Genomic DNA, 26,706 nt, shown 5'->3' with positions numbered 1-26,706 from the left:
TTGTCTTTTATTAATCCATGTTTCACTAACAGTCTAACCCTAAATAGTAATCCCAGTAACTTTTAGCTCTAAAAAAGATATTCGTTTGGTAGCTACTATTTTTGCAGCGTGTGTTTTCTCAGTCTGTACTGTGATTAGCATCCTTTTCAATTTTAGCATTTTATTGGGTCTGAGAGCCTTCAACTATGCGATCTTAAACATTTCACTGATTTTACTTGTCAATTCCCGTTTTCATACAGAGAATTTTCCTTCAAAAGTCCACCAGCACCATCACCAACAAGAATATCTGTTTTAAAGTATGTTGGTGATAATTGTGTTACCCCAAATTTGGCAAAAAAAATAATAATAATCCAAAGAATTACTATCTTTTCCCCCAGCAAGGTCAACAATCTTATACAAATGTATGGACACACTGTAGCTTAATTCTAGGCAGACTTCAGTTTGTCTTACTGACAAACTTTTATTAACAAAAAAGAATACCTTTCAAAGATACAGATCTCAAGAGGATCTTATTTAAGACCGACTCAGTTAAGTAAAACAAAAGCGTGGGTGGACAGAAATTGTGTGATTTCAAACCACTGAAGATGAATCAGGGCTGGGCAAGAAAAACGCGGTAGGGGAGGGACAGATAGAGGAATCTTTTAAACGAATGCAGACGAAGGAGCACCGGCCTTGCCCCAGTGAAGGCCTGGGGAGGAAGGAGACTTCCGCAGTGTCCGAGTCTGGGCCGGGGTCCACGTGCCCCCGGAGAAGCTCAGGCGGGTCAGCCGGCGGGACGCGCACGCGCGTACGAAGGGCAACCTGCCTAGCTGGCCGGGTGGGCGGGGCCTCGGCCGCGCGCTCGGTTGTGGGGGCGGGGCCTTCCCTATATTTGTGTGCGCCGCGGCGCGGAGAGGTGATTGGTCGCCGTTGAACCGGAAGCAGTCGGCGGCGGACGAGTTCTCGGCGGGACGGGCTTCATCCTGCAGCGGCTACAGGATGGTGGGCGGCGGCGGGAAGCGCAGGCCCGGCGGGGAAGGGCCGCAGGTACAGCGCTGAGGTCCAAGGGCGGCCGCGGGTCCGCGGGCGGCGCGGCGCGTTTGCCCCCAGCCGCAGCGGAGAGTGGCGCCTCGCGTCCCTGCGTCCCCCGGGGGCGGGCCCGGGGCGGGTTACAGCCCGGGGTTCCCCCGGGGCTGGGTTGGCGCAGTCAGGGGCCCTCCTCCGGGGAGCGGGTTGACTCAGACCGGTCCCCCCACAGCACGCTCCCCCAACCCTCTGGTCCGGCCGGCCCCGCCGAGTGTAGAAAGAGCTGCTGACGCCCCGGAAGGAGGGCGTCCCCGAAGGCGGGAGACGCGGCGGAGGGATGGCCGGGCGCAGCGCCGAGCTTGGCCGCGGGGAGGCCGGGGTGGGGACGGAGGGGCGCTGACCACGGAGGGGCGTCGGCTCAGGCTTTCCTGCGGCCTCACACGTTCTCTCACCACTGCAAGAGCCGCAGGCCTCACACGTTCTGTCACCACTGCAAGCAGGAAAGAAGTAGAGGTTTCTAAAACTCCCTCTGGCTGCGCTGTCAGCTGGATGGGGTGAGACGGTGCAGGAGGGCCGCGTTCTGGGCGTTCTTTACTCCGGTCCCGCTCTCCAGGAACAGAAGGGTAAAGGATAAGGGCAGCCCCTGAAGGGCACAGCCGTCCTAAACTCGAGTTATTAGGGATTTGGGGATGCAGCCAGCGTGTGAGCTGAGGCAGAGCTGAAAACACCCTTTTCTCCCTTTGAAAGGGCAGTGAACAACTTTGACAGAGTTAGTCTTAGAAATAAAGCATCAAAAATTACGATGCGTCTACAGAGACTATGGCCAACAGCAATAGCCAGCATTTATATATTCTGTGCTAGCACTGTTTGTGTATTTTTACAAATAATTTATTCCTTGTAACAACCCTGTGATAGAGGTACTACATAGGACTTTTTTTGTAGATGAGAGAACGGCACAGAGAGGTTAGGTAACTTGCCCAGGGTGACAGAACTGGAAATGGGAAAAGTCAGGAATGAACCAGGGCAGCCTAACCATTAGGCAACACTGCCTTTCAGCAAGGTAGATTTAAGGCTCTTCTTTCTAACATCCTAAGTTTGAGCCAGTCTTTGGAAGTCTCAGCAAAGGCTGGCATACACACAGAGGGGAGGCTGGGTCAGGACTTGACATGCTTCTGCTGTTGTGTGTTTGCAGTTGAAGAGACAGCATGAAGTGGTTGGATCGGCTGGGGGCCGGCCCACCTGGGGTTAAATGCCTCTTCTCCCACTTTCTAGTTAGGGACCCAGGGGAAGTCACCTAACCTCAGTTTCCTTGTCTGTAGAATGTGGATAACAGAATCTAGCTCATAAGGAATTTCTGAGGACTAAATGAGTTAATCCATAGAAGGAGTTTAGCACAGTGGCTTGGCACCATAGTAAGTGCATAACAAGTAGTTATTACTGACTGTTTTTACTGTTATATTTATTACTGTTTGCTATTATCACCATCAATTTCTGGATCCCTATTTGAACAGCCTTCTTGTTCAGTTTAATTTTTTATGACCTCTTACAGACATGTTATAATCCTTGGCGTGATACACTGTTATTCTTGGTCATGGTCTTGTTTACCTTATTCGGTTAATAATATGACAAACACCTGTGAGGCCGTTGCCCAGGCCAAGCACTGAAAGGCTGACCGTGGCTCTCTGTCTTCATGTTGCTCACCTGTCCTGTCTGCCTAACTCCTTCCTGTCGACCCCATTCAGTGTAGCTACGATCCTGAATTGTTTGTTTTCCTCTGTCTTCTTTTTATGGCTTTATCACCCATGAGTTTATGCCTGAACAGTATTTTTTGAACTTCATAAAAAGGCTATCATGCTGCATGTAATCTTCAGGGACGTTTTTCTTCATTCAGCATTATATTATTAAGATCCATACTGTGTGTGGCTCTATTTCCTTTTCACTAAGCGTAATATTCCATTGTTTGAAAGTCCTGTAACCATTCTCCTGTCAATAGGCATTTTCATTTGTCCTGTCTTCCACTCCTAAAACAATGCCATCAAGAACATTCTTGTATATATCATCTGGTTCATAAATACACTTTGCAGACTCTGAACCATACCCAAAATAACATCAATAAACTTGAGCCTGCTGGAAGAATGTGAATATGAGAAACATGAGGTTAGAATTTCTCAGTCGTGACCCCTGTGGACGTCTGGGCCAGATAGGTGTTTGTTAAGGGGCCTCTCCTGTGCACTGAAGGATGTTTAGCAGCATCCCTGGCCTCTACCCACTGAACGCCAGCAGCACACACACACACACACACACACCCAAGCTTGTACAACCGAAAAGGTCTCCAGATACTGCTAAACGTGTCCCCTTGGGGGCAGAATACCTCCGGGTTGGGCAGCACTGATGTACTGATAGCTGAAAAGGAAGGACAGGAAGGAAAGGATCCAGGTTCCCAGAAAGAACACCACGCACGGCCGCTCCCAAGACTGAAGATGCGTACCCTCCAACCAAGCATTTTATTTTTGTGGGAATAGGTCACAGATGTAACAAGCGTTCTAAAGCCTAGCATACTTACAGAATGAACTTATACTGCAGAGCTGCTGGAGCTGAGTTTTATAACCTAGTCTGGCCTTAAACGACCTTTTCTGAGATCATTGTTTTAACTGGTAAATCCAATTATTTCTGGCAATTTGCTTCTGGTGTGGTCACTGAGTCTGTTTAAATGAAAGGCACGATGACACCCTGTTTACCAGAACAGGGCAAAACCTTCCATTTTCTTATTCCTCTTTTTCCTGCTGTTTACCTTTTATACTTTTTGGTTTTTTGTTTTCTGCATTTCCATTATCTTGGGGAAATATGTTTAAAAAGTTGCTGTGTGTGTCCCTCTTGACACCTATATATTATAAACTGTTCTTTCCTTTTTTTCCTCACCCAAAAGAATCCCCGGATTTTACTCAAATACCATTTATAGAGTTTTAAAGGAAACTCATAGAGTTGGGGTGAACAAAAATGAGCAATATTATTAAGCAGTCCAAGTTGCTGAAATTACTTTGGGAGAAACAGAGTTGTGTGTGCGGATTTTCAGTGTGAAAAAGCAGTCGCCGTGAAGAAGGGTAAATGCTGTGAAGCTGACGTGCCCAGTGACCTTCGAAAAGAAGTAGAAAGTCATTACAGGCTTTCTCTGCCTGAAGACTTCTATCACTTCTGGAGGTTCTGTGAAGGACTTGATCCTGAACAGCCAGCTGGTGAGTTGCTCCAGAATCTTCCTCTGGCTTCTGCCAGTGGAAAAGACAGTAGGAAACTGGACCCAGGATCTAAACAGTTCATGGAAAAGGAACTTTTCCAAAGATGTTTCAAATGAGAGAAATAAAATGTTATACTAGCAAAGGTACATCATTCCACAACATGCTTTGATGAGAGTTTGCAAGAAAACAAGCACATACTTCTGTGTGTTCCAGGACTTTTAGTATGACTTAGCAGTGCTGCCCCTAGGAACTTGTCTTAAGGGTTAGGTGAACCCAAACTATGTTAAATGATACTGAAACAAAAAGCAGAAAATGCCTTAAATGCTCATCACTTACCCATCTTTCAGTGGACATATATAGTTTTAAAAGAATCGGGCAGATTTTTAAGCGATGATAAACTATCGTGCCTGGAATATTTCAAAAGAAAAAGTGTGTAGCATATGCTGCCGTTAGTATTTTTAGGTCAGGAATACACACACACACACACACACACACACACACACATCCCTACATACTTCCTATGTGCGTATACTATCTCTGAAAAGGTACACTAAAAACTGATAATGTTGTAACAGTTACCTTGCGTTGTTACCCTTTGGTACTGTTTAAATGTCTTCACATGAGGTGGGGGGAAGCAGTCCCAGAGACTGCTGATGAAAATGTGTACTGGGAGATAACTGAATTTTGGCAGTATATCAAAACACTGCAACCGTGCAGCACCTTCTCAAAAAGTACTCATGGATGTGTACAAACATGTGTTAGCAAAGATATCCACTGAAGCATTGTTTAGAATAAAAAAGAAACAGTAAATGCCTAGCAATGGTAGACATATTAAACATTTAATAACATGAGAAACTATTCAGAAGATTTAAATGAGGACAGGATGAAGAACAAAAAAACACTACAAAACAGCATGATCTCCCTTTAAAACATCTGTATATTTATATCTGTTCGTAGAGGGGGGAAATTAAACTGTCCCCATGCTTTTTTTTCCACATTGTTACCTCTTCCAAGAATTTTCTTCCTCTCTCCATCCTCACCTCCTTGCGTATCCAGGTCCTGCCTGAAGTGCTTGCCTCGCTCTTAGAGAAGCACGAAGGCCCATTTGGTGCTGTAAACGTGTACATTTGAACAGACTTGATGGCTGATCTGTGGATGGAAAAAGAAGGTGGGCTCTTCCAAGATTAGGGTGAGCCAGATGGATGGTCAAGGAGGCAACGAGTCGAGAGTGATAATTAGCTGAGGTGGAGGGAAGGGGAAGGAAATACATTAAACACATTTTTAGTTAAATTATTCGTCCTCTTGTGCTGTCTGTTGCCTCTCCCTTGGTCTGGATGTGCTACAAATACTTGAGGCCGACAGCAACACAGTAATGAGACAAGGTAAAGGTTTGCAGTGTATAAGAACACAAAGCAGTCTTGTTTTGGCCAGAATAAGAAACAGCAGGAATGTTTGAAATGTCATCAGTGGTAAAGTTAAGAGGGAATCCTGAATGTAAGTGCCACATCTTCATTGCTCTGATTTCTTTTCCATTGAGTATTTACAACTGACATCTTCACATGTAACTAAAGACTTCTTTCTTTTCCTTTAGAAGCTCTTTTTTAAGACAACTGCTTAGAAATATTTTCTGAATGAAAGGCAGTATTTCCTATCTGCCTCCAGAAAGGCACTGTCTAAATAAACATATTTAATTTATAGATTCACTTTCTGCAAGCCTTGGACTTCGATTAGTGGGTCCTTATGATATCCTTGCCGGAAGACATAAAATGAAGAAAAAGTCAGCAAGCCTGAACTTTAACCTTCACTGGAGATTTTACTATGATCCTCCTGAGTTCCAGACCATTATTGTTGGAGATTGTAAAACTGAGTTCCACATGGGCTATTTCAGGTAAAGGGTCTTTTCTTCTCCTAAAATACAGCTACTTTCCCGTAAGGAGTGTAAGCAGATGTTCACTGGCCTCACGCAAGGCGAAGGACACGTACCCTCTCCTGGTGGGTGCACAGGCTGTCTGCCGTTCTGACCTACTAACCTACCCTGGGATGGGTGAGCTCATTAGGCTGACCCTCTCCAGCTTTTCCTCTGTAGTTTTAAACTTTTTTTTCCTTTGGAGTTCAGAAAAGCTCTTTTAGCCTAGGAAAGGTAATTTAGAGCAGCTGCTGTGACTTAAGTTGGCCCTGTGCTTCCAGGGGCCATAGAATTAAGAACGCACTTTGGAGGCAGGCTGGTCCTCCTACTTATTACCTGGCTCACCCTGTGCCAGTGACTTGCTGTGACTCAGTTTCCTGTCCTGTGATCATCAGACACGCCTGACGGGAATGTTCGGAGGGTTAAATGATACATGCAGGAAGCTTAGACTGTTAGAAGTAGCGCTGTGGGTGGGGGGTGGCTCCTCCACTTGGAGCGGCGCTGGCGCTGAAAGTGAGGCGGGGAGAAGAGGACGTGGAGAAGGTGTGCAGGGGTGCCAGGGAGCCGTGGGCGCGCGGGGCTGGGAGCTGGGGCGCCGGGGTCTGCTGGCTTCCTGCCGCCTCACCAGGACCTCGGCGGAGTTGCTTTGTCTCCATCGGTTCCCTCAGGTGTAGAGTAAAGGGATTTGGTTATAGATGTGAACTGGCTCCTTGCGCTGCCAATGTTTTATGATCCTTTCTGTCCTGTTTCTTTTGGTTTTTCCACCTTGCTTTTTTTCACGGACTGTTAAACTGGGGTAGAGATGATTGTGTATAATTTCACCTCCTTTTAACAAGCTTTATTCTTTCTCTCTTTGTATTCAGGTATAAAAGTAACTAGGTCCTAAGACTGTTAATTTTAGGTTCTGTTACATAAATAAGATTTGTCATAGATATTCGTAAGAAAACTAAAGCTTAAACCTGGCAAATTCATTGGCAATTTTTTGAAACATGCAGATATAATTTGTTGTTTATAGACCTAAAATTCTACTTCGCTGATAATAAAAATTATGGGCAGCTAAATTTTTAATCTTTTGCTTAAACAGGGATTCTCCTGACGAACTTCCTGTATTTGTCGCTACAAATGAAGCAAAGAAAAATTGTATAATTGTTCAAAATGGAGATAATGTGTTTGCTGCAGTCAAGTAAGAAAATGTTTTATTTCAGTATGTCTCCTATTTATATGGGTTTACAATTTTTGTACTGTATCAGTCCATCTCTGAGGGGAAATGAGGTAACCAAAAATTTTTAGATACATGGAGATCATTTCCATGACTTTTGCAGGCATCTTATCCACAGTTCAACTTTTCGCCAAACAACAGACCTCTTTTATAACTAATTATTTAATGAAAATATTACTTAATCTTGACCTTGTTTGTCCCGTGGCAAACTCAAAAGATTTTTTAGGCATCTTAGGTCAAACAGTCTTGAAGAGTTCGTTCCAAGAACCCGTGGTATGTGGTTGAGATGGAAGGTTGAGTGCGGTGAAGCCACGGTTGCTACATCGCAGGGGGCCGGCCGCCAGGGAGCCGGAGCGCCAGCTGTGGCTGCACGAGTGCTCTGGGACCGCGTGGTCTGGCAGGACTTGCGCCGGTGAGAGGGGGCCCCTGCCCGCCTCCCCTCCACCCGGGAAGCTGGAGACCTCTGCGTGCAGGTGGGGCTGGAGCTGGACCTCCACCCCCTGACGTCAGGACTCCACATCTGCAGCCGGTTGGGGCATCGGCCCCATCCGGAACGTGAGCTGAAGCACAGGGCGGGTGGTGCGGCAGCTCCGGGGCAGCTCAGAGCCCAGCCAGGGAGCCGGCCGCGGTGCGCGGACACAGACACCATCCGGAGCTGCCACAGCAGGTGGGCCATGGACACTCTAATAAAATGAAGAAAGCACCTTCATCACCTTGAGCAGAATAAGTAGACCATGTTTTGTGTGACCTCTTTACCCTACTTTTTCCTTGTTTTAATTACTTGATTGATTTGTTTTTGGCTGCGTTGGGTCTTCTTGCTGCACGCAGGCTTTCTCTAGTTGTGTCAAGTGGGCGCTACTCTTCACTGCGGTGGCTTCTCGTTGCGGAGCACAGGCTCTAGGTGTGCATGCTCAGTAGTTGTGGCACGTGGGCTCAGTAGTTGTGGCTCACGGGCTCTAGAGTGCAGGCTCGGTAGTTGTGGCACGTGGGCTCAGTAGTTGTGGCTCACAGGCTCTAGAGTGCAGGCTCAGTAGTTGTGGCACGCGGGCTCAGTAGTTGTGGCTCATGGGCTCTAGAGTGCAGGCTCAGTAGTTGTGGCGTGTGGGCTTCAGTAGTTGTGGCTCTCAGGCTCTAGAGCGCAGGCTCAGTAGTTGTGGCGTGTGGACTTTAGTTGTGGCATGCGGGCTTCAGTAGTTGTGGCTCACAGACTCTAGAGCACAGGCTCAGTAGTTGTGGCGCATGGGCTCTAGAGCGCAGGTTCATTAGTTGTGGTGTGTGGGCTTCAGTAGTTGTGGCACGCAGGCTTTAGTAGTTGTGCACACGGGCTTAAGTAGTTGTGGCTCGTGGGCTCTACAGCACAGGCTCAGTAGTTGTGGCACGCGGGCTCAGTAGTTGTGGCATGTGGGCTTCAGTAGTTGTGGTACGTGGGCTTCAGTAGTTGTGGCACGTGGGCTTAAGTTGTGGCATGCAGGCTTAAGTAGTTGTGGGGTGCAGGCTTCAGCACTTGTGGCTCACGGGCTCTAGAGCGCAGGCTCAGTAGTTGTGGTGTGCGGGCTTCAGTAGTTGTGGCTCTCGGGCTCTAGAGCACCGACTCAGTAGTTTTGGCCTGTGGACTTCAGTAGTTGTGGCATGCGGGCTTCAGTAGTTGTGGCTCGCGGGCTCTAGAGCCCAGGCTTAGTAGTTGTGGCGTGTGGGCTTCAGTAGTTGTGGCTCTCAGGCTCTAGAGCGCAGGCTCAGTAGTTGTGGCATGTGGACTTCAGTAGTTGTGGCATGCGGGCTTCAGTAGTTGTGGCTTGCAGGCTCTGGAGCACAGGCTCAGTAGTTGTGGCATGTGGACTTCAGTAGTTGTGGCATGCGGACTTCAGTAGTTGTGGCTCACAGACTCTAGAGCACAGGCTCAGTAGTTGTGGTGTGCGGGCTTCAGTAGTTGTGGCTCTCGGGCACTAGAGCGCCAGCTCAGTAGTTTTGGCGTGTGGACTTCAGTAGTTGTGGTATGCGGGCTTCAGTAGTTGTGGCTTGCAGGCTCTAGAGCACAGGCTCAGTAGTTGTGGCATGTGGACTTCAGTAGTTGTGGCATGCGGACTTCAGTAGTTGTGGCTCTCAGGCTCTACAGCACAGGCTCAGTAGTTGTGGCGCATGGGCTTAGTTGCTCCGCGGCATGTGGGATCTTCCCGGACCAGGGCTCGAACCCGTGACCCCTGCACTGGCAGGCGGATTCTTAACCACTGTGCCACCAGGGAAGTCCCTACCCTACTTTTTAAAAGACTTTCATTCCCTGTGATTTAATAGCACAAATTTGCAGTAAACAGAAAACTAGGTCGATCAGTGCACCTGCTGGGCTGCTGTGTGCATACCGGTGTATCTAAAGGGCATGGGAGATGTCCCAGAAAGGCTCTTTTTTCTCTTCTGATAACTCTGAAATTTATAGAAAACGTTGCTTGCTGTTTATAATTTATAGTTCTCTACACCCTTCAGATTTATTATTGAATTTAAATTGGTGCTGTCTTTATTGGAAACAACTATAGTTATTTCTTTATTGTCTGTCTCTTGCACTAACGTGTAAGTTCATGAGGGCAGAGGCTTTTTCTTGTGCACAGCACCTGCTTTGTAGATGCTCGGTGAATCATTCCACAAACACTCTGACAGCAAAAACAACTAAGTTTTCATTAGTCCTAGTGGTCTTACAAAAAAAAAAGAAGAAAGATACAGTTGTTATCAAAAATAATGCAAGATCGTTCTGGTATTTTTTTAGCTTACTGGAGAACACAGAAAAGGAAATAGAAAACAAAAATACATTGGTGATAGATTTATAACTTAGGCGAAGACCAGCAAGTGAGTATATTTGAGTACCTAATGCTATTTCACACAAAAAATGTTTTGCACCGCCAATAATTTATCTCAAACATAAAGGTAAAAAGGTTATTATACTTTTTAAGTGTTACAGTATATATAGTATTCTGAGACTTTAAATCAGCTAATCAAAACAATTTCTATATCAGCCTCAGTAGTGTCTTTTAAGGCAGACTGTTTGTTATACACAAAGTATTTTTATGCCCAGGGAAACTAGTTCTCTTTGTGTAATATTTAATAGTAGCCAAAGAAATGCAAATTCAGCTAGCAAAGATGAGTAAAGATTAAAGAATGGTAATACCCAAGGATGGTTAGGGTATAAGAAACCTTTCTGACATGTGTTAATTGGTAAGACGTTTGTGGAAAGCAGTTGGAATAAGGTTGTTTAAATGTTTTTTCAAAGATTTTTTAACAGGTAATGAACATTGCCAGCTAATATGCTATACCTTAAGTCGGCGATTCCATTTTTAGCTATTTATCTGAAGAAATTTTGGATGGGTGCACATAAATATCTGTGTATATTTCAGATTATTTATAAATAGGAAAAATTAGAAAAAACATACATATCCAGCAGTTAGAGAAAATTAGGTAACTAAATAGAAAATGTCCACAAAGTGTAACACCAGGATATTGATCTGTTGTTTTGGGAAGGAGCTGATACATTATGTGAAGAGGTCAAATAACAGACAGTGTGGAACGGTTCCGTTTTCACAGCCTCTAATGCACACGGAGAGAAATCTAGATAGATTGAAAGTTTTAAAATACTTATCTTTGGACAACAAAATTAGGAATGATTTTCTTTTTATTCTGTTCTTTTCCCTAAAATAATTGTAGCAATAGTTTGGACCTCACATACTCCTAAAAGGTCTCAGGAGTCCCTGGGGTCCACAGACCACTATTTGACCACTGCTGTTTAGTTAATGGTTTCAAACCTGACTACACACGGAAGCCTCCCGGGTTCATGGTTAAGAGCTTCACCTCAGCTTCATTCACTTCAGCATGTCTAGAGCAGGACTCGGGAACGTTCTGTAAAAATACACGTTCCAGGTGTATCTAAGTGTAGATATACTTAGAGATCTCAAACCTGTATGTCTATAATTTTAATTCTTAAGTTTAAAAAATTCATTTCAAGAGAATGTTTTTAAGTGAATGAACATTCATTTTAACGAACATTTAATGAACGCTTCCTTTGTACGGGCCTAAAGACCATTGAAAACACTTGGTGCGTAGTACAAGAGTACGTGTAGGCAGGGCATCAGCTCTTGGGTTGAGACGCGCTGCTAAATAGGCTCTTTTCCTCTTGTCTGCACCCCCAGTATTCTCTGCCACCCTACGTTGCTGTACTGGGTACTTTCAACCAGGAACCCAGGAGGTTCTGACGTGTAGTCACGTTTAAAACCATTAACTAAACAGCAGCTATCAAACAGTAGGGTGTGGCCCCCCAGGGGTGCCTGCCCACTTCCCAGGAGGTCTGTGAGCTGCAAACTCTGGGTGATGACAGGGTGTCGTTCTCACACCAACAGCACAAAGGTGGAGGCGGGTAAGCCCTGCTGGAGCCTCGACAGGGTCGGGGCAGTGGACCTGGTGGGCAGCGGACCGTAGGTTATCACAGCTGGGACGTGACGTGGGTGTCCCTACAGAGGTCCGTGATGACACAGTAAAGGCGGATCAGATCCCTGCCGCTGGGCACATGTCTTCTTAACGTCCTGCGTGACAGGAGGGGAGGTACGGAAAAGGCACTTCGGCACACTTAGGTGTTAGGGTTTGTCTCGAGGAAAAAGGTCTTGTGAGGCCGAGTTGTGAGCTCAGCTTTTTTCCACTTTGCTGAAGAGAGGGACTGGCAGACACTGGTTACCCTGACATGAGTGTTTGACCGGCGTTGTCTCAAACAAACCGATGAAGACAACTGACTGTGTTTGTTGCCAGTGTTAAAACTTAAGATTTCAAAAGCAAACATTAGAATTGGGGAGAGTTGTAACCACCCTTGTGAGCTTGACAGCTTCTCACTTCCTGAAGACTTCGCTAACGAGGTTGGTGGTACTATTAATGAATGTGTTTTTTTCACATTGTGATAGAATGGAGTAAATCAGATACAGTGAAAAGGGTCACTCCTTGGGAGATCTGCATAACTTAGTGAACCAGTGTTTTCTGCATGACCACTGCAGGACTCACTCAAGGTTCACAGTCTCCCATTAGGTTTAATGGGACAGCACAGAACGCCCTGGCTGTTTCTGTGTGCACATTGCAGCAGAGTATTGGATTGTAGGTTTGAAGCTGAGAGACAAAAGCTTAATAAGCTGGAATGGTAAGGATGAGAAGACCAGTACCGAGGGCCGTCAGGAGAGGTGGATGTCTTCTGAGAGGGTGTTTCCTGTGGGCCTGATGAAGGCGAGAGCCGCCCGGGAGGAAGGGTGCTGTGGACAGAGGACAGCAGCCCCGGGGCCCTGGCGTCGCCGGTGTGCTTTGTATGGTTGTTGTAGATAGAGCCTCTTGATACGCGGCTGGTGAGGTTGAAGGTGAGGTTTACTGTGATGCTGTGCTGCAATCATGAGACCGTGATTTTGGTGGTCTTGGCTTCTGCGGCACTTTAATCCACGCACACTAATTCTGTCAGCTTGGGTAAGTTGATTATCCTCTGTGCCTCAGTTTCCTGATCTGTAAAATGGGGATCAGAATAGCACCCGCAGCGCCCAGCCCATAGCAAACTGCTGAATGTTAGTGGTGGGCAGGAGCGGGTTTCCTCCTGGCAGCCTGGTAGTGGCTGTAGGAAGGGGACCGACTGTGTCCAGCTGGGCACTGTTGCGAGCTCTTCCTTTCACTCTTGCTCTGATGGCAAAAGTCTTTTTTTTTTTTTAATTTTTATTGGAGTATAGTTGATTTACAATGTGTTTCAGGTGTACAGCAAAGCGAATCAGTTCTACATATATCTGCTCCTTTTTAGATTCTTTTCCCATATAGGCCATTACAGAGTACTGAGTAGAGCTCCCTATGCTGTACAGTAGGGCCTTATTAGGTTACCTATTTTGTATATGGTAGTGTGTATATATGCCAGTCCAAATTTCCCAATTTTTCCCTCCCCTTTACCCCCTGGTAACCATAAGTTTGTTTTCTGCATCTGTAACTATTTCTGTTTTGTAGATAGGTTCATTTGTACCCTTTTTTTTAGATTCCACATATAAGTGATATATGATATTTGTCTTTCTCTGACTTAGGTCACTCAGTATGACAATCTCTAGGTCCATCCATGTGCTGCAAATGTCATTATTTTGTTCTTTTATAGCTGAGTAATATTCTTTATCCATTCCTGTGTCAATGGACTTTTAGGTTGCTTCCATGTCCTGGCTATTGTAAATAGTGCTGCAGTGAACATAAGGGTGCATGTATCTTTTCGAATTAAGGTTTTCTCCAGACATATGCCCAGGAGTGGGATTGCCGGATCATCTGGTAACCCTAATTTTAGTTTTTAAAGGAACCTCCATGCTGTTTAACATAGTGGCTGTACCAGTTTGCATTCCCACCAGCAGTGTAAGAGGGTTCCCTTTTCTCCACACCCTCTGCAGCATTCTTGACACAAAATTATTTCCGTAACTGGCAATAATATATTGTATTATTCACATACCTTTAAAAAATATTTTGAATTGTGCTTTCGTATCAGCTTATAGAATAGTTTTGCTTTCCTTTTATATTTTTTAAATTTATCTTAATGCAGATTTGAAGGTAACCTTGAAAAGAATCTGCTGATGCTTAAGTATTCTAAACGTCCTCTGGCTCTTTAAAAGTAGAAAATCCTTGGGACTTCCCTGGTGGCGCAGTGGTTGAGAGTCCACCTGCCGATGCAGGGGACGCGGGTTCGTGCCCCGGTCTGGGAGGATCCCACATGCCGAGGAGCAGCTGGGCCCGTGAGCCATGGCCGCTGAGCCTGCACATCCGGAGCCTGTGCTCCGCAACGGGAGAGGCCACAACAGTGAGAGGCCTGCGTACCGAAGAAAAAAACAAACAAAAAGAAAATCCTTTTTGGTGTCTCCACACTCTTTTCTTCTGTTACGTCAGACTTCTCCAAGGCGGTACGCGGATCTTAGCATCAAGCGATGCGACAGGAACTTGGCTTAACCTCATTCTGTTAATACCCTATGTCTTTGTTGTAGACATTACAGAGATAATACAGACAAATCTTGTTTGCTGTTTCTGTGACTGGCAGCTGTTTATTCATAGTGCTTTTCTCTTGCTTGAAGAACCTGTTCGGGATTCTGGGGGGCTCTGGTGGTGGTTCTGTACTCTTTCCCTTGCATGGAGTTTGATGTCTGTAACTCGGCTCCCCGTAACTTCCCAAGGTCTGTGTGCTTAGCACAGTGGCCTGCATACTAATGAGGGCTTTTACTTCTTTTTCAGATTATTTTTGATGAAAAAACTTAAAGAAGTAACAGATAAAAAGAAAATTAGTCTCTTGAAAACCATAGATGAGAAACTCACAGAAGCAGCCAGAGAACTGGGGTACTCACTGGAACAGAGAACCGTGAAGATGAAACAGAGAGATAAGAAAGTATGATTTACGTCTGTTAGTCTCTGACTCTTCTGCTGTTTTAATAGGGGGTTTTCCTCTCTTGATTGCTTGCCACCTGCACCTTCTCTCCATCCCTCGCTGCCCTATCCTGGGGAGAGCTGGACGCTGCCCTCGCGGGGCTCCCTCGGAGGCTGTCCAGGGTCTGGCCTGGGAGGTCCTGCAGGTTGTCGGCCAGGCTGGGTCACGTGACGCAGTGCCCTTGCGGCGGGTGCAGAACTCAGCCAGGCCTTCTCACTCGTTAATCTTGATTTACCAGTTTCTCCTGCAGAAGAGTGAAAGCAGCTTTATACATAATATTTGCTTAAATTTCTTTCTTTAATGGCTAAGGTCTGTTGATTTCGTGCCAAGAGTTTTGGGGGTAGATGTGTAAAGGTCTGCCTTACAGTGCCTTATAGCTATAGCCCCTCAGGCAGTTGGCGTTTTGAGAGTGGTGTGTACTGAGGTGTGTAAACTTCTCTAGGAAATGGTGCATGAGGAGGCCCCTCTCCTTTGCCTTATGGAGCCCACCAACCAACGCTTCCCTTGGCGCCTGCAGTGTGAGTGGTTTTGTAAACAGCAAATACTTCTTGGGTTTTGGATCCTTTGGGTTTTTCACTTAAAATTGTCAGAGTGAGTTAACAGAGAAGCTAGAAGAATTCTTGCCTGGGGTAAATGAGAATTGTGTAGGAGTCTGTCCTCATCACCCTGGGGAAGGAGGGCGTTCGTCACCGGAGTCAGGGCAGCCAGCCTCTCGGCAGTGTGTCCTGTGTGTGGCTGCTTCATCTGCGTGTTCTAGGCCAAATAAAGTACTCGTTAACCCAGAATAAAGTAGTGCTGGCAACTAAGTACGTCAGCTTACTTAGTTACTGAAAATCCTACTTCAGTGCTTTTTCTGATCTTGACTCGGCTGCAGGGGTGATGTTCTGATGAGTTATAGTCACTGAATCGCAGTCTTATCAACTCTTTCTTTAGTCCTTGAGGTTGGAAGCAGTTTCTAAAAATGTTCATTTGAATAAAACTCCTTGCAATGGGGCATTTTTCAGTTGCTCTAAGATTTCATATTGCCATTTCACCTTTCTAGTTTTCATAGGGAGCCTCTCCCGCCTTATAGGGTAGGAAGGGGAGCATTTCTCACCCCGTTGTGACGTATCCTAATTTGTCTTGACTAAAGACTAAGCTGCTCCGAGCAGACAGCTGCCAGCAGCACATTCTGTCATCAACAGTAATTTCAGATGAGATTTCATTCATTCTTCCCCATAACTATAAATTAGATAGGAGTCTAATGTAATGTGAGTCTTAATCTAAATGTATTAGATTAAGTTTCATAGGAATGTTTGTCCTGGCCCCCTTCCCCCATGAGGTTTCTTTTTAGTATTTGTTCTTACAAAAATAGCTGGTAAACACAAATTCAAAGAAAAAAAGAGCTAAGACAACCATGATTTTATCTTCCCAAAGACAACATGTGGTGATAATGCTTCCAGATCCTTTTCTATTAGAAGTTTATTCTTTTATTGTTATTGTGAGATCTTCATGGAAATAAATATTTTTCTAGTCCTGAAAAAAGCTCAGCTCCACTAGCATGTGAGTTAGTGACTTGGTCCTTCTGTGTGGAAGTAGCTCGTGCATCCTAGGATAATGGAGCACTCCGTGGCACACTAGCAATCTGTGTTTATACCAGCCGTGCCTTCTAGTGCTTTGGTGGGAGGTCCTTGTGAGCTGCTCATTCCACCCCTACGACCGACAGGCAAGCACAGTAGGTTTGGAGAGGCTTTGCTCCTTGTGCAGAATTTTACGTGACAGATCTGAGACCTAAACTCACATCTTTCATAGCTAGCATTCCTTTCATCCTATCTGACTAACTGGCTATGTGCCACTTTACCTCTTCCAGTACCTAGATGTCACTTTTTAAATCGACATTGAGTTAATGTCGCTGTAAAATGAGGGTCCATCATTCTGTCCACCTCTAGTTCTGATGCCTCACAACATCACCCACCCTTGTGCAGGGTTTTCCTAAACTGGTAATCTGATTCTTCGTAATAAAATTAGGATTTTGATGCTTTACTAATAACTGATACCTCTTTATGGACAATTAGTACAGTTTCTCATCAGTGAAAATACGTACATAGCATGGTTTTTTGTTGGGTGTCAGCCTGAGTCGGGCAGAAGACAGTCGTGCCATCACTGTTGCCTTTTGCGTTCAGCGTCAGCACTGCTTTGTGAACACACTGTGGTCGTCACTCCATGTGCTGCATGGCAGGTCTGCGTCACAAGGGCGCTGCGCTTATGTTCAGAGTTTAGGGTGCTGAAAACTCCACACATGCAGACAGCCTGCCATAAATAACGGTTCACACCTTTACTTGCACACTTACCTGATTATTTCCTTAGAAGAAATTCCTAGATGTAGTATTGCCAGGTCCAAAGTGGTTTTTAAAAAAAATTTATACAGGTATAAAAAAAATTAAGTGTGTGTGTGTTTTCTGTTTGCAGAACTCCCCCCCACCCAGGAGTTGGACTCCTTTGCACCCCACCTGCAGGGGCTGTGCGCCCCTTTCCCTGGGTCCTCGCCGGTGCTGGTCTTACCAATCCCTTTGGTCTTTCCATCCTGAAAAGTATAAAATGATCTACCATTGTTTTCTTCAGCATTTCTTTGATTGTAAAGGACATTAAATCGTTTTCATTTCTCCACTGGCCATTTATATTCCTTCTGTGAACTGCTTGAACTTTGCCCGTTTTTCCATCAGGTTAGAATTACTTGTGTTTTCATTTGGGTGTTAAGTCTTTTCCATTATTTGTAAGACTTTCTTTATAGTTTAAAGACATTCATCTTTATTAACTTTATTGTTATATGTATATATTGCAGATGTTTTTCATCATTTGTGTTAATTTCGTTCTTGGTTTTTACTTGATTTGTTAATTTTTTTTTATCTTTGGCTGCATTGGGTCTTTGTTGCTGTGCACGGGCTTTCTCTCGTTGCGGCGAATGGGGGCTACTCTTCGTTGTGGTGCGCAGGCTTCTCATTGTGGTGGCTTCTCTTGCTGCGGAGCACAGTCTCTAGGCACGCGGGCTTCAGTAGTTGCAGCACGTGAGCTCAGGAGTTGTGGCTCACGGGCTCTAAAGCGCAGGCTCAGTAGTTGTGGTGCACAGGCTTAGTTGCTCTGCGGCATGTGGGATCTTCCCAGACCAGGGCTCGAACCCGTGTCCCCTGCATTGGGAGGTGGGTTCTTAACCACTGCACCACCAGGGAAGTCTAATTTTTTTTTTTTTTTATGTAGTCAAGTCTATAAGTCTTTTCCTTCTCCAACCCCAAATCATATACAATATTTGCCTTTTCTTCTAGTAGTTTTATGGGTTTATTTTTACATTTAATCCAAAAATCCAACTGCAAGTTATTTTGGTATCAGGAGTAAGATACAACGTAACTGTGACTTCATTTGTTTTTTCCCAAGGGGTGAGCAGTTGTCTTGGGACTTGTTTGGAATAACCTGTCCCCTGTGTTGCTTAATGAAAGACAGTGAAAGCAGCGAGAGGGTGGAGAGCTGGTACAGAGACTTGGGGGCGAGGACCTTAAAACTGAGAGCGTCCTTCCCTCAGGAATGTCACTGGACTGCACAGAGATAACTGGAAGCAGATGTTTTGTTCAGCAAAGACCTAAGAATGCCACTAGTGTAAGAGAAAGATGCAGACTGGAAGGGTTACGATGGGGGTTGTGTTTGGACCTCTGTTTGTCTTTGAAAATTAACACTTAAGAAAAGCTCACCGGTTTATGTTATTTGCCTCCACGAAGGGCACCACAACACTAGAAACTGCCCTACTTTGGGGAAGTTTGCTGACGAGCCTGAATTTTCCAAGTAGAAATGGGGGACCTGAATTTCACAAGATGGAAAGGAGTTCTGCCTTCCACGTCTTCCTGCTGACAAAAACCATTCCTTCTCCTTCAGGGCCCAGTCCCTCAGGCTCTCTGCCTAGAGGATCCCATGGCCGTGGATGGAACTGACACCGCGCCCTGCTTCCTGTAGTGGGACGCACGGCGCAGACTTCAGACAGCTGACACAGTTAATAAAAGCCGGCTGTTTCACTGTCGTACTTACTTCAAGTGCTTGACTTGTAGCTAATTTTAAAGGAAAGAAATATTAAACTTGTGCCCTGGGGTCCAAATTTACTGAAATAAAAGGGCATTGAATGTTGCGTTTTGGCAGAAGTCTTGAGGGTTTGTGGGTGTGCTTTGTTTTGGGGTTTTTTCCCCCTGTTGTTTTCGTCTATTTACAGTGACTAAATTTTGTTTTTTTGTTTTGTTTTTTCCTTTTATTTAGGTCGTGACAAAGACCTTTCATGGGGCAGGCTTGGTTGTCCCAGTAGACAAAAATGATGTGGGATACAGAGAGCTCCCTGAAACGGATGGTAACGTATTTCTCACATGAACATGTGCATGTGCGTTAATGTATACGGAGAAAGGTTTCCTTATGTTGAGAAGTAGGTGAGGACATGTGCCATTTGGGGGACAGTCACCTCCCCTTAGTGAAGAAGGGCTCAGGCTCTACGGTCAGTGAAGCCTGAACTGAAGCTGGGTTTGCCGCTGTGTAGCCTTAGCAAGTTACTGAACTACCCTGAACCGTGGTCTTCTTCACCCGCCATGCGGGTAGTAGTGGTGAATACCATCCGTAGGGGTGCTTGGGGTGTAACCGAGCACGTAAGTGCTTAGCGCACTGCTTGCCTGATAGCGCTCACAACAGAGTATTTTTACAAGTTTAAAGAGTGTGAACCTCTGGTCTAGGTGACTTTTTCTGAACTATTTCAGAGCCTTTGACATTGTAGCCAACAACGTACAATATAGTAATTAGTGAGACAGCACGCGTTTGTTTAGTGCTTTGTGACCAGTCTTTCATCTGTATGTAAGTCTGATTAGCTTTTAGAAGCCAGTGCTGAGTTACTTCATCTGTAAGTATAAAAACGACACAAAATCTAATTATTGCCACGTTGAAAAAAGTGGATGAAAATCGCTTCTCAGCTCCCCCTACCCAACCCCCTTTACTTGAGCACCCCTGAGGGCACCACCTTCTCGTCACCCTGCTCCCTTGGGGGCAGCGGGGCGAGGGGCACTCAGCGAGAGGGAATTAGAGGCGCCCCTGCGCAGCACGTGAAATGCAGGCCCTCCCTTGTTCAGAACAGAGCTGTGGCCTCAGCTGCCCTCCGCCTGGAGGACTCCCAGGGAAAAGCACTGCGTGTGGGCCCCGCGGTGGAGGGGCTGAACTTGTGGTCTGGCTTGGTGTTAACTCACTTCCGTGTAAAAAGTGCAGCAGCGTTAAGTTTTTCCTACGTTGACCATGTGTAGAAATGATACTGTTTCGGATATGTTGGGCTAAATTAGATAGCTTAAAATTACTTTCACATTTCTGTTTTGGTATGATGCCAAGGTGGGTTACGCACACTGCGCTGCACATGCTGGACCTTCCTGGACCTCCTCCCTGAGGCCGGAGGGGAGAGGGGCTGTGTCCCGGGGGCGGGGGGCAAACCCTGGTCTTCGCCGCCTCCCTGTGAGCCAGTCCACCCCAAGCTTTAGCAGCAGCTTTACTGTCCTGTTGGGGAGACTGAGGGCATTTGTTACAGCGATCACGGTGGGTGTTAAATTGCGGTGCCCTGGAGTAAACCATTACCTCCCCTGGTTGGGGTTCTGGGTTTTATGTCCAGGGTCACTTTTATCTACTTGTACCTTTTTCTAACATTCTAGCATTAGATCCTTCCGTGGTTTATTTATTTTTGAATGAGAAGTGGTAGCAGACATAGTTAAGGATCTAGTGTCTCACTGTTTTGTTTGCCAGGAGGTGTAAGTGGCTGGCGGTCTGTGGACGGGTGACAGCGCTCAGCGGGTCACAGTGAAGTCTGCTCCTGACCAGTTTCCCCCGAGGCTCTCTACACATAACACTGTAACGTGGCCCGGGGGATACCATTTATTGAGCACTGGATCGTGTCGTGGTTGACGCTGTCGGGCGATGTGTACACAGTGTTAACTCAGTCCTCACCCAGGCCTTTACGCGGCTATTATTCTCACGTCCGGGAGGTGGGGACCTGAGACGTGGCTCTGAGTGTCGCGTGATCGCCGAGCTGGCGGCCTGACTTCCCTGTGCTGCAGCCTGTGGCTCCGCGCCGTGAGCGGGGGGTGGTGGCAGCGGGGAGCAGAGCAGCAGCCGGCACTGAAGCGTGGTGACGGTGGAGGCTGCTCGCACGGTCTCGCAGTTTGGGTTCCGTGAGGCGACGCGCTGCAGAATGTTGCCGGTGGAAGAACATGTCTGTCCTCCAGTAAACGTGTCACTGCTGTCTGTCCAGTGCAGTACTGCCTGCCACGGGGCGGGGGCAGAGCGCAGCCCGTGACCGCACGCGCAGGGTGTGTGCCGGGGGCGCGTGTTCCGAGGTCGAGCCCTGGCAGACACCGCTGTCGTCAGCCTGGGTTTGTGGTTAGTGTCAGTAAAGTGTGTAAGTAACATCAGTCTCTCATGCGTGAAACTCGGCACCGTGAGTTCCAGGCGTGACTGTTCATGTCGTGACCGAACCTCGTCCCTGCCAGCACGGCAGCCCCGTGTCCAGGAACGTGTCCGTTCCTCCGAGTGAGTGGCAGCTCGTCCGCATTATCGGATTTTCCCAGCTTGTCAGAAAGGAAGTCTAATAGGCATCGTCCGGTGCCTTTCTTCTCACGTGCCTCGTGGGAGCTGACGCACCCTGGCATCCGAAAGCAGGGAGAAAAACGTTGAAAGTCCAGATAGAAATGTTAAACCACTCGTTTTTATTTAGATAAATGTTAGTTTTTCTCTGTTCTTACCTCAGATTACACTTTGGCCATAGCTGCACTTCCCCCACTTTGGTAAAAGTACTGGTAAAGGTTTAATTCTACAATGATTTCTTGTCTCTCCTATGTCTTTTTCTGGGTTTTGTTTTGTTTTTTTTTAAGTAAGGTAGGAGGGGGCAAAAAGAGCAGACTTTACTGTCTGGATTTTTTTTATCCCTTGATCTCCATATAGTTTTTGTTTTTTCCAACCATTTAAAAATGGAAAAACACTCTTAGCTTGAGGGCAGTTAAAAACAGGTGGGTCAGGTTTGGCCATAGTCTGTGGAACCTGGACTAGCCCAGGGAAAATCTCTGGAAGCTGCTGTGATTCCTGATTGCAGCTAGGTCCCACTGTGCTAATACAAGAAGTCTTTTTTGTTAAGTAAGCCATTTTTATGCTTGAATCTTAAGTAGAAAAACCATAAAATGGCCGTTGTAAAATACAGTGCCAACCAAAGAGGCATCCACCGCACTAGGACAGAGTCATGAGGAAACATCCAGGTTACCGTCTGCGCCATGGTGGTTACAGGTAACCTTGTGTCCTTGATCTTTCAGCCAGTCTCAGGAGAATCTGCAAGACGATTGTGGAGGCCCCCAGCGACGCTGAGAGACTCAGAGCTTTTGCTCCTGTTCAGGAAATGATGACTTACGTGCAGTTTGCTAATGATGAGTGCGATTATGGGATGGGGCTGGAGCTGGGGATGGACCTCTTCTGCCATGGTTCCCACGTGAGTGACCACACCCCGCCCCTCCCTCCCCGCCCCCAGCCCTGCGCCCTGCATCCCCCCCCCCCGCCCGCCCCCCCCCCCACACTCGGGCTCATTGCTGTCCGCAATTCCAGCGCGCGGCGTATGGATTCAGCTTGAATTTCAAAATGAACATTTTGAAATGATTTTTAAGCAGATGTTGTGAGCATGTTTTTTATTTGAAGTTCATCTTGTACTCTGGCCGAGGTGAATGACCCGGATGTTGTGCCCAAGTGACTTACTAGCTACTTACGTGTACGGCCGTGCCCTTCGCTAGGGTGTGGACACACCTTCCTGGCTCCGCCTCACTTTCTGTGGGGGGTTTGTTCTTGTGCTTGAATTCCGGGATGAAGAGTAAATGCTGTCTGTAAATATGCTGGAAATTCTTTAACATAGAGGAGGTGCTGTTTTACCATGAACTCCCTGCTCATCACGTAGGAGAAACGTACGAGGCAGCTGCAGGAGGCCGCTGAGCCGCGGCTGGGGGTCGGGCAGGCAGAAGGAGTGGTGGCCCCGGCCTGAGTCCCATCTCCCCGGGAGTAGCCGTGTGAGCGTGGGCCGTACTCCCCGCACCTCCGCGCCACCTGGGGCCCGCCCAGGCCGTCTGCCTGCTGTGGAGACCACCTAATTCTCCCTTCACCTACCACGTCACCTGCGGCACAGAAAGAGCCCCAGGTGCTCAGGGCCACACAGGCAGGCGGCTCCCGCGTCAGCCTCTACCCCAGAAGCTGACTCTGCAGGCTGTGAAGTGCAGGGTCACCTGGGGACGCTGCGGGGGCTGGAGCGGCGCCCCGCCAGAGTCAGGGTGCCCTGGGGGCTTGTTCCGCACAGGCTGGCACGCCCCCGACCCCCCAGTCCCCCTGGGCCTCACCGAGTTCCCTTCCCGCTGGGGGCTGAGCGTTTGCGTTTCTGATCGACAGTTACTGGGTCAGGCTGACGCCACTGTCGGGGAGTCTGTTTTGGGGACTCTGTCTTTCTCGTGTAGGGCTGTTTGTTAGCAGTAAAAATAATCAGAGTGGTTAACAGCCAGAGAGGGTCAGTGACCGATCGGAATAGTGCTTGACCAGCTTCACAGAAACTCGGTTGTCTTGAGAATCCAGCAGCATCGGAGAAGAGAAGGGACGGTGGAGCAAGGCAGCAGGCGCCAACGGCAGCTGCCCTCCCTTGTCCTTGGAGCGCGTCTGGGCCCTTGACAGAGGCAGCGACTTCAGGGGTGGAGGCTGACATGGGGTGAGAAGGAACTGAAGATACGGGGGAGCCTTCAGTGCGATGTGAAAACTCACGTTCAGCTCCTTGTTCCGACGGTGCCAGCTAACGGAAATGATGATTGAAGTCTTATGGGGTGGGGACATGCCGACGAGAAGGAAAAGGCATTTGAGCGTATTGGGGGCAAAAGGGGGTGAATAAACCGTATCTGAGGGAATAAGGACGCTTACAGTTTTTACTTGGTTTTCTTCTGAGTTTCCTTCAAGAAGTGCCCTTCGTCCTGAAGAGATGCACGACTGCCCCAGGGACGGTGCCAGGCGCTGTCTCAGAACTCACTGTTGTGAACTCACTGTTGTCAGGCAGATGCTGGCTGAAAGCCAGCGTGTGGGGAGTGGGCTTGGTTAACAACTGCTTTTTCCAGTATATTACCTGCTGCGTCCTCTGGCTAATGTCATCTTCTTTTGTTTTTCAGTATTTTCATAAAGTTGCTGGCCAGCTTTTACCTCTTGCGTATAATCTGTTGAAGAGGAATCTCTTTGCAGAAATTATTGAAGCTCACCTGGCGGACAGAAGCAGAGAGGACGTGGACCAGCTTGCAGCATGAGTGGGAGGTGCCTCTCTCGGGCATACAGTATTTCAGAGCTTCAGTATGAATTCAACATGATGTTTTGTTTTTAAGGAGTACAGAAAATAAATGGACGGAAACATTTGCTAAAAACTTTTCTGACGCTCCCGTGGCTGGATTTCTTTCTTTCACGTGCAGTCAGATCATCTGCATGGTGATGCCCTGATCACGTGTGAAGAGGGGATGCACCTGCCGTGGTCCTCTCCGATGTCGTCATAGGATGTCCCGCCTGACACCTGTGGACGAGCACGCGGTCCTCCCCTCCCAGGAGTGAGTCCTGCTTCAGCGTTTAACACGTAGGCAGCGAGGAATGTGTTTCTGGGACTTGAGTTGACGAGAGCTGCAGCTGTAAGCACTGGGCTTCTGGGCAGCAGGGAGGGCACAGGGGAGCAGACTCAGGACCCACCCCGGATCCTCCACAGCTGCATCTGAACAGCAGCTGCAGGCACTCCGGACCTCGCCGCACGAGCGTCCACTCGCTCCGTTAGGTCCATTCCTTGCAGCAGCGCTCCTCGGGCTCTGTCTGTACCTGCCAATCGACACAGCGTTAGGGTGTCGACACAGCACGCAGTCAGCTTACCATTCAAGTTTTCCATTGGGTTTCCAGTACAGTCTGGGTAGCTGTGTTTGACCAGCTTCAGATCCTTCTTCAACCTGACAGAACGTCCTTCACCTTAAAACCTCAGAGCTCACAGTGAAACACAAAATAATAGCAAACTGTGGATTGGGCCAAAGGGCCCCTTAGTGAGGTTTCCCTCGTGAGGTTCAAGGTGGGAAAGCCCGCAGGTCACCTGGCTCACCCCCCATCTTGCAGGACTGAGTGGACCTGCCCACACAACTCTCCAAAGTTAACTGGGTCAGCCGCCTCCTTAGAACCCACCTGAGACCCGAACTCTTCGTGGCAGAAGGGCGAGGAGACGGGCAGGAGTTTGACAGGGGCAGGACTCCCTCCCTGGTGAGGCTGTGGGCTTTCAGGTCCCTCAGTAGCGCCAACCCTTGAACATAAGCGTATCTGTTAACCACCGTGGCCCACACTCAGCGCCAGGGGAACCCACGCTAGCACGGTCTGGGGAACTGCTTGGTGAGATGCCCAGAAGTTGGGGAGCCCTGACTTCTGGGGTCACTAGTCCCCTCTGCTGCAGCCCACGTGCGGCAGCCGTCGTCCTCCCCGTGGCCGTGCTGCCGCTGTGCGCAGTTAAGGCTCAGCTGATGGCGCCTCTCCCTCCCTTTCACTCCCAGGAACGTCCTCATCCTGACAGCAGGGCTCCCGTTCTAAGAACGGACAGAGTTCCGTTACGTGAGGCCCTGCCTGCAGCTACCTGGACCCATCTGAACACTGAGCTGCTTTGTGTTAAAACGTGACAGTAACAATTAGCTCACACGTGCTTTGATTCGGAAAAAAACAGATCACGTTTGATCTTAAATAATCTTTTAAGAAGCTCTTGAGCTTTTTCCCACAGATTTCTTTACTTTCTAGGGTGCCTGTCAGTATTGTGGCAGTATTTAGAAATAGTTAACACACACATTTATCTAAAATACTGATTACGAAACTCAAGTGTCTTCCATTAAAACCATTTGCTCAGCTAGAACTCCTAGGTTCCCTTAACTTTGCTACTTGTTGATCCAACAATCCCAAATGTGAGTTTTTAAAATTTGCCTTCTTGTGATCAGTAATGCGGATTTCAACAGGATTTCCTACCAAGGAATAAATGAAAGGGGACAGAAAAATTCAGCTTCTCATCCACACCTTACACAAACCTGAGTGCAAATCTTCAGAAAGCTGGGTATACTGGAGCCAAGACAGGATTTGGACAGGAGTGCCAAGAACGTGGCAGTTACAATTTGGATGCTATAGCTGTGAGCAGAGCTTCGTGAGGACAAGAGTCTTGTGAAATAGAGACATTTCCAGTCTCAAAGCCCAGCGGTTGTGTCCGAGGGCTGGCAGCACGTTTCAGGAGGGACTGGCCTTCCAAGGACCGAGCCTTGGCCATTCAAGAACAAGCTCCTCCCGCCAGCCCGACACCAAGCACTCCTTTCTTACCTTTTTCCTGCACTAAAGGCACAGTCCTTTGAAAGCTCGTTTACTAGATATTTTTATCTACTCTTCATTGGCTATTGCGGCCTCCAAATGTCACCTGCCTTCCTGTTCATTTTAAGTACCTGGGCTCTTTCATGAGTAGAGCACCTTGACCCAATCAGAATTTAACAAAAATCATTACCTAGCTCAAATTTAGCTAAGCTCACACCTGGAGCTTGAAAATTTTTTTCTGTGTAACCTCTAACACATGTAGAATGATTCACCCAAGAAAATAAGCGGAAGCAATAAACCTCACCGGAGACCGTGATCTCAACTGTGTCCACGAGGGCACACCCCGTCGCACCAGCTCAAAGCACCTGCTCAAGGCCGCCTGTCCAACCTGCTCCCCGCCCCCTGGAGTCCCTCCTGCTACTCAAGACCCCCCTCCCCTCTCAGAACAGTGAGTCTCCCTCAAACATCCCCATTGCTTAAAAGAAGCAAAATCCAACTGAGTAAACCCCGAAGACCTTGCTGGCTGTGT

General features: G+C 47.4%; 2 protein-coding genes across 4 annotated transcripts in view; one reads left to right on the top strand and one right to left on the bottom strand.

The window, feature by feature from the left end:
• Window positions 1-909: 909 nt before the first annotated feature.
• On the top strand, window positions 910-24,245 carry HPF1 (histone PARylation factor 1). The gene is made up of 8 exons (XM_022594872.2): window positions 910-1,026; window positions 4,079-4,238; window positions 5,937-6,126; window positions 7,229-7,327; window positions 14,603-14,753; window positions 19,065-19,152; window positions 22,127-22,299; window positions 23,996-24,245. Exons 1-8 carry the CDS (start codon window positions 979-981, stop codon window positions 24,125-24,127), a joined length of 1,041 nt encoding a protein of 346 aa, XP_022450580.1. The 5' UTR covers window positions 910-978; the 3' UTR covers window positions 24,128-24,245.
• CLCN3 (Cl-/H+ antiporter 3) overlaps window positions 20,686-26,706 on the bottom strand; it is a 91,134-nt gene continuing 85,113 nt past the window's right edge. The window contains exons 13-14 of one of the 3 annotated variants that reach the window (XR_016393459.1): window positions 22,571-25,143; window positions 20,686-21,465 (exon numbers count right to left, since the gene is read on the bottom strand). Coding sequence is in view for 2 of the 3 variants with exons in the window: in XM_089912684.1 (XP_089768810.1) it covers window positions 21,409-21,465; window positions 25,029-25,143 (172 nt within the window). In the remaining variant the exon portion in view is untranslated. Of the gene's footprint in view, window positions 21,466-22,570; window positions 25,144-26,706 lie in introns of those variants that run through there. The other 2 variants (XM_089912684.1, XM_089912685.1) reach the window with 2 other exon arrangements.

Source organism: Delphinapterus leucas, chromosome 6 (assembly GCF_059928025.1).
Source record: "Delphinapterus leucas isolate spDelLeu-1000000601 "Yukka" chromosome 6, BTC_Dleu_Yukka2, whole genome shotgun sequence".
Taxonomy (NCBI): Eukaryota; Metazoa; Chordata; class Mammalia; order Artiodactyla; family Monodontidae; genus Delphinapterus; species Delphinapterus leucas.
The sequence above is the reverse complement of the archived record's forward strand: the minus strand, read 5'-3'. Positions and strand labels throughout refer to the sequence as shown.

Bases quoted from the DNA above. Each gene is read 5' to 3' on its own strand.
- HPF1 (XM_022594872.2), top strand. From the start codon at position 979: ATGGTGGGCGGCGGCGGGAAGCGCAGGCCCGGCGGGGAAGGGCCGCAG. The intron at 4,239-5,936 runs GTGAGTTGCTCC...TTTAATTTATAG, and splicing joins TGATCCTGAACAGCCAGCTG to ATTCACTTTCTGCAAGCCTT. The intron at 14,754-19,064 runs GTATGATTTACG...CCTTTTATTTAG, and splicing joins TGAAACAGAGAGATAAGAAA to GTCGTGACAAAGACCTTTCA.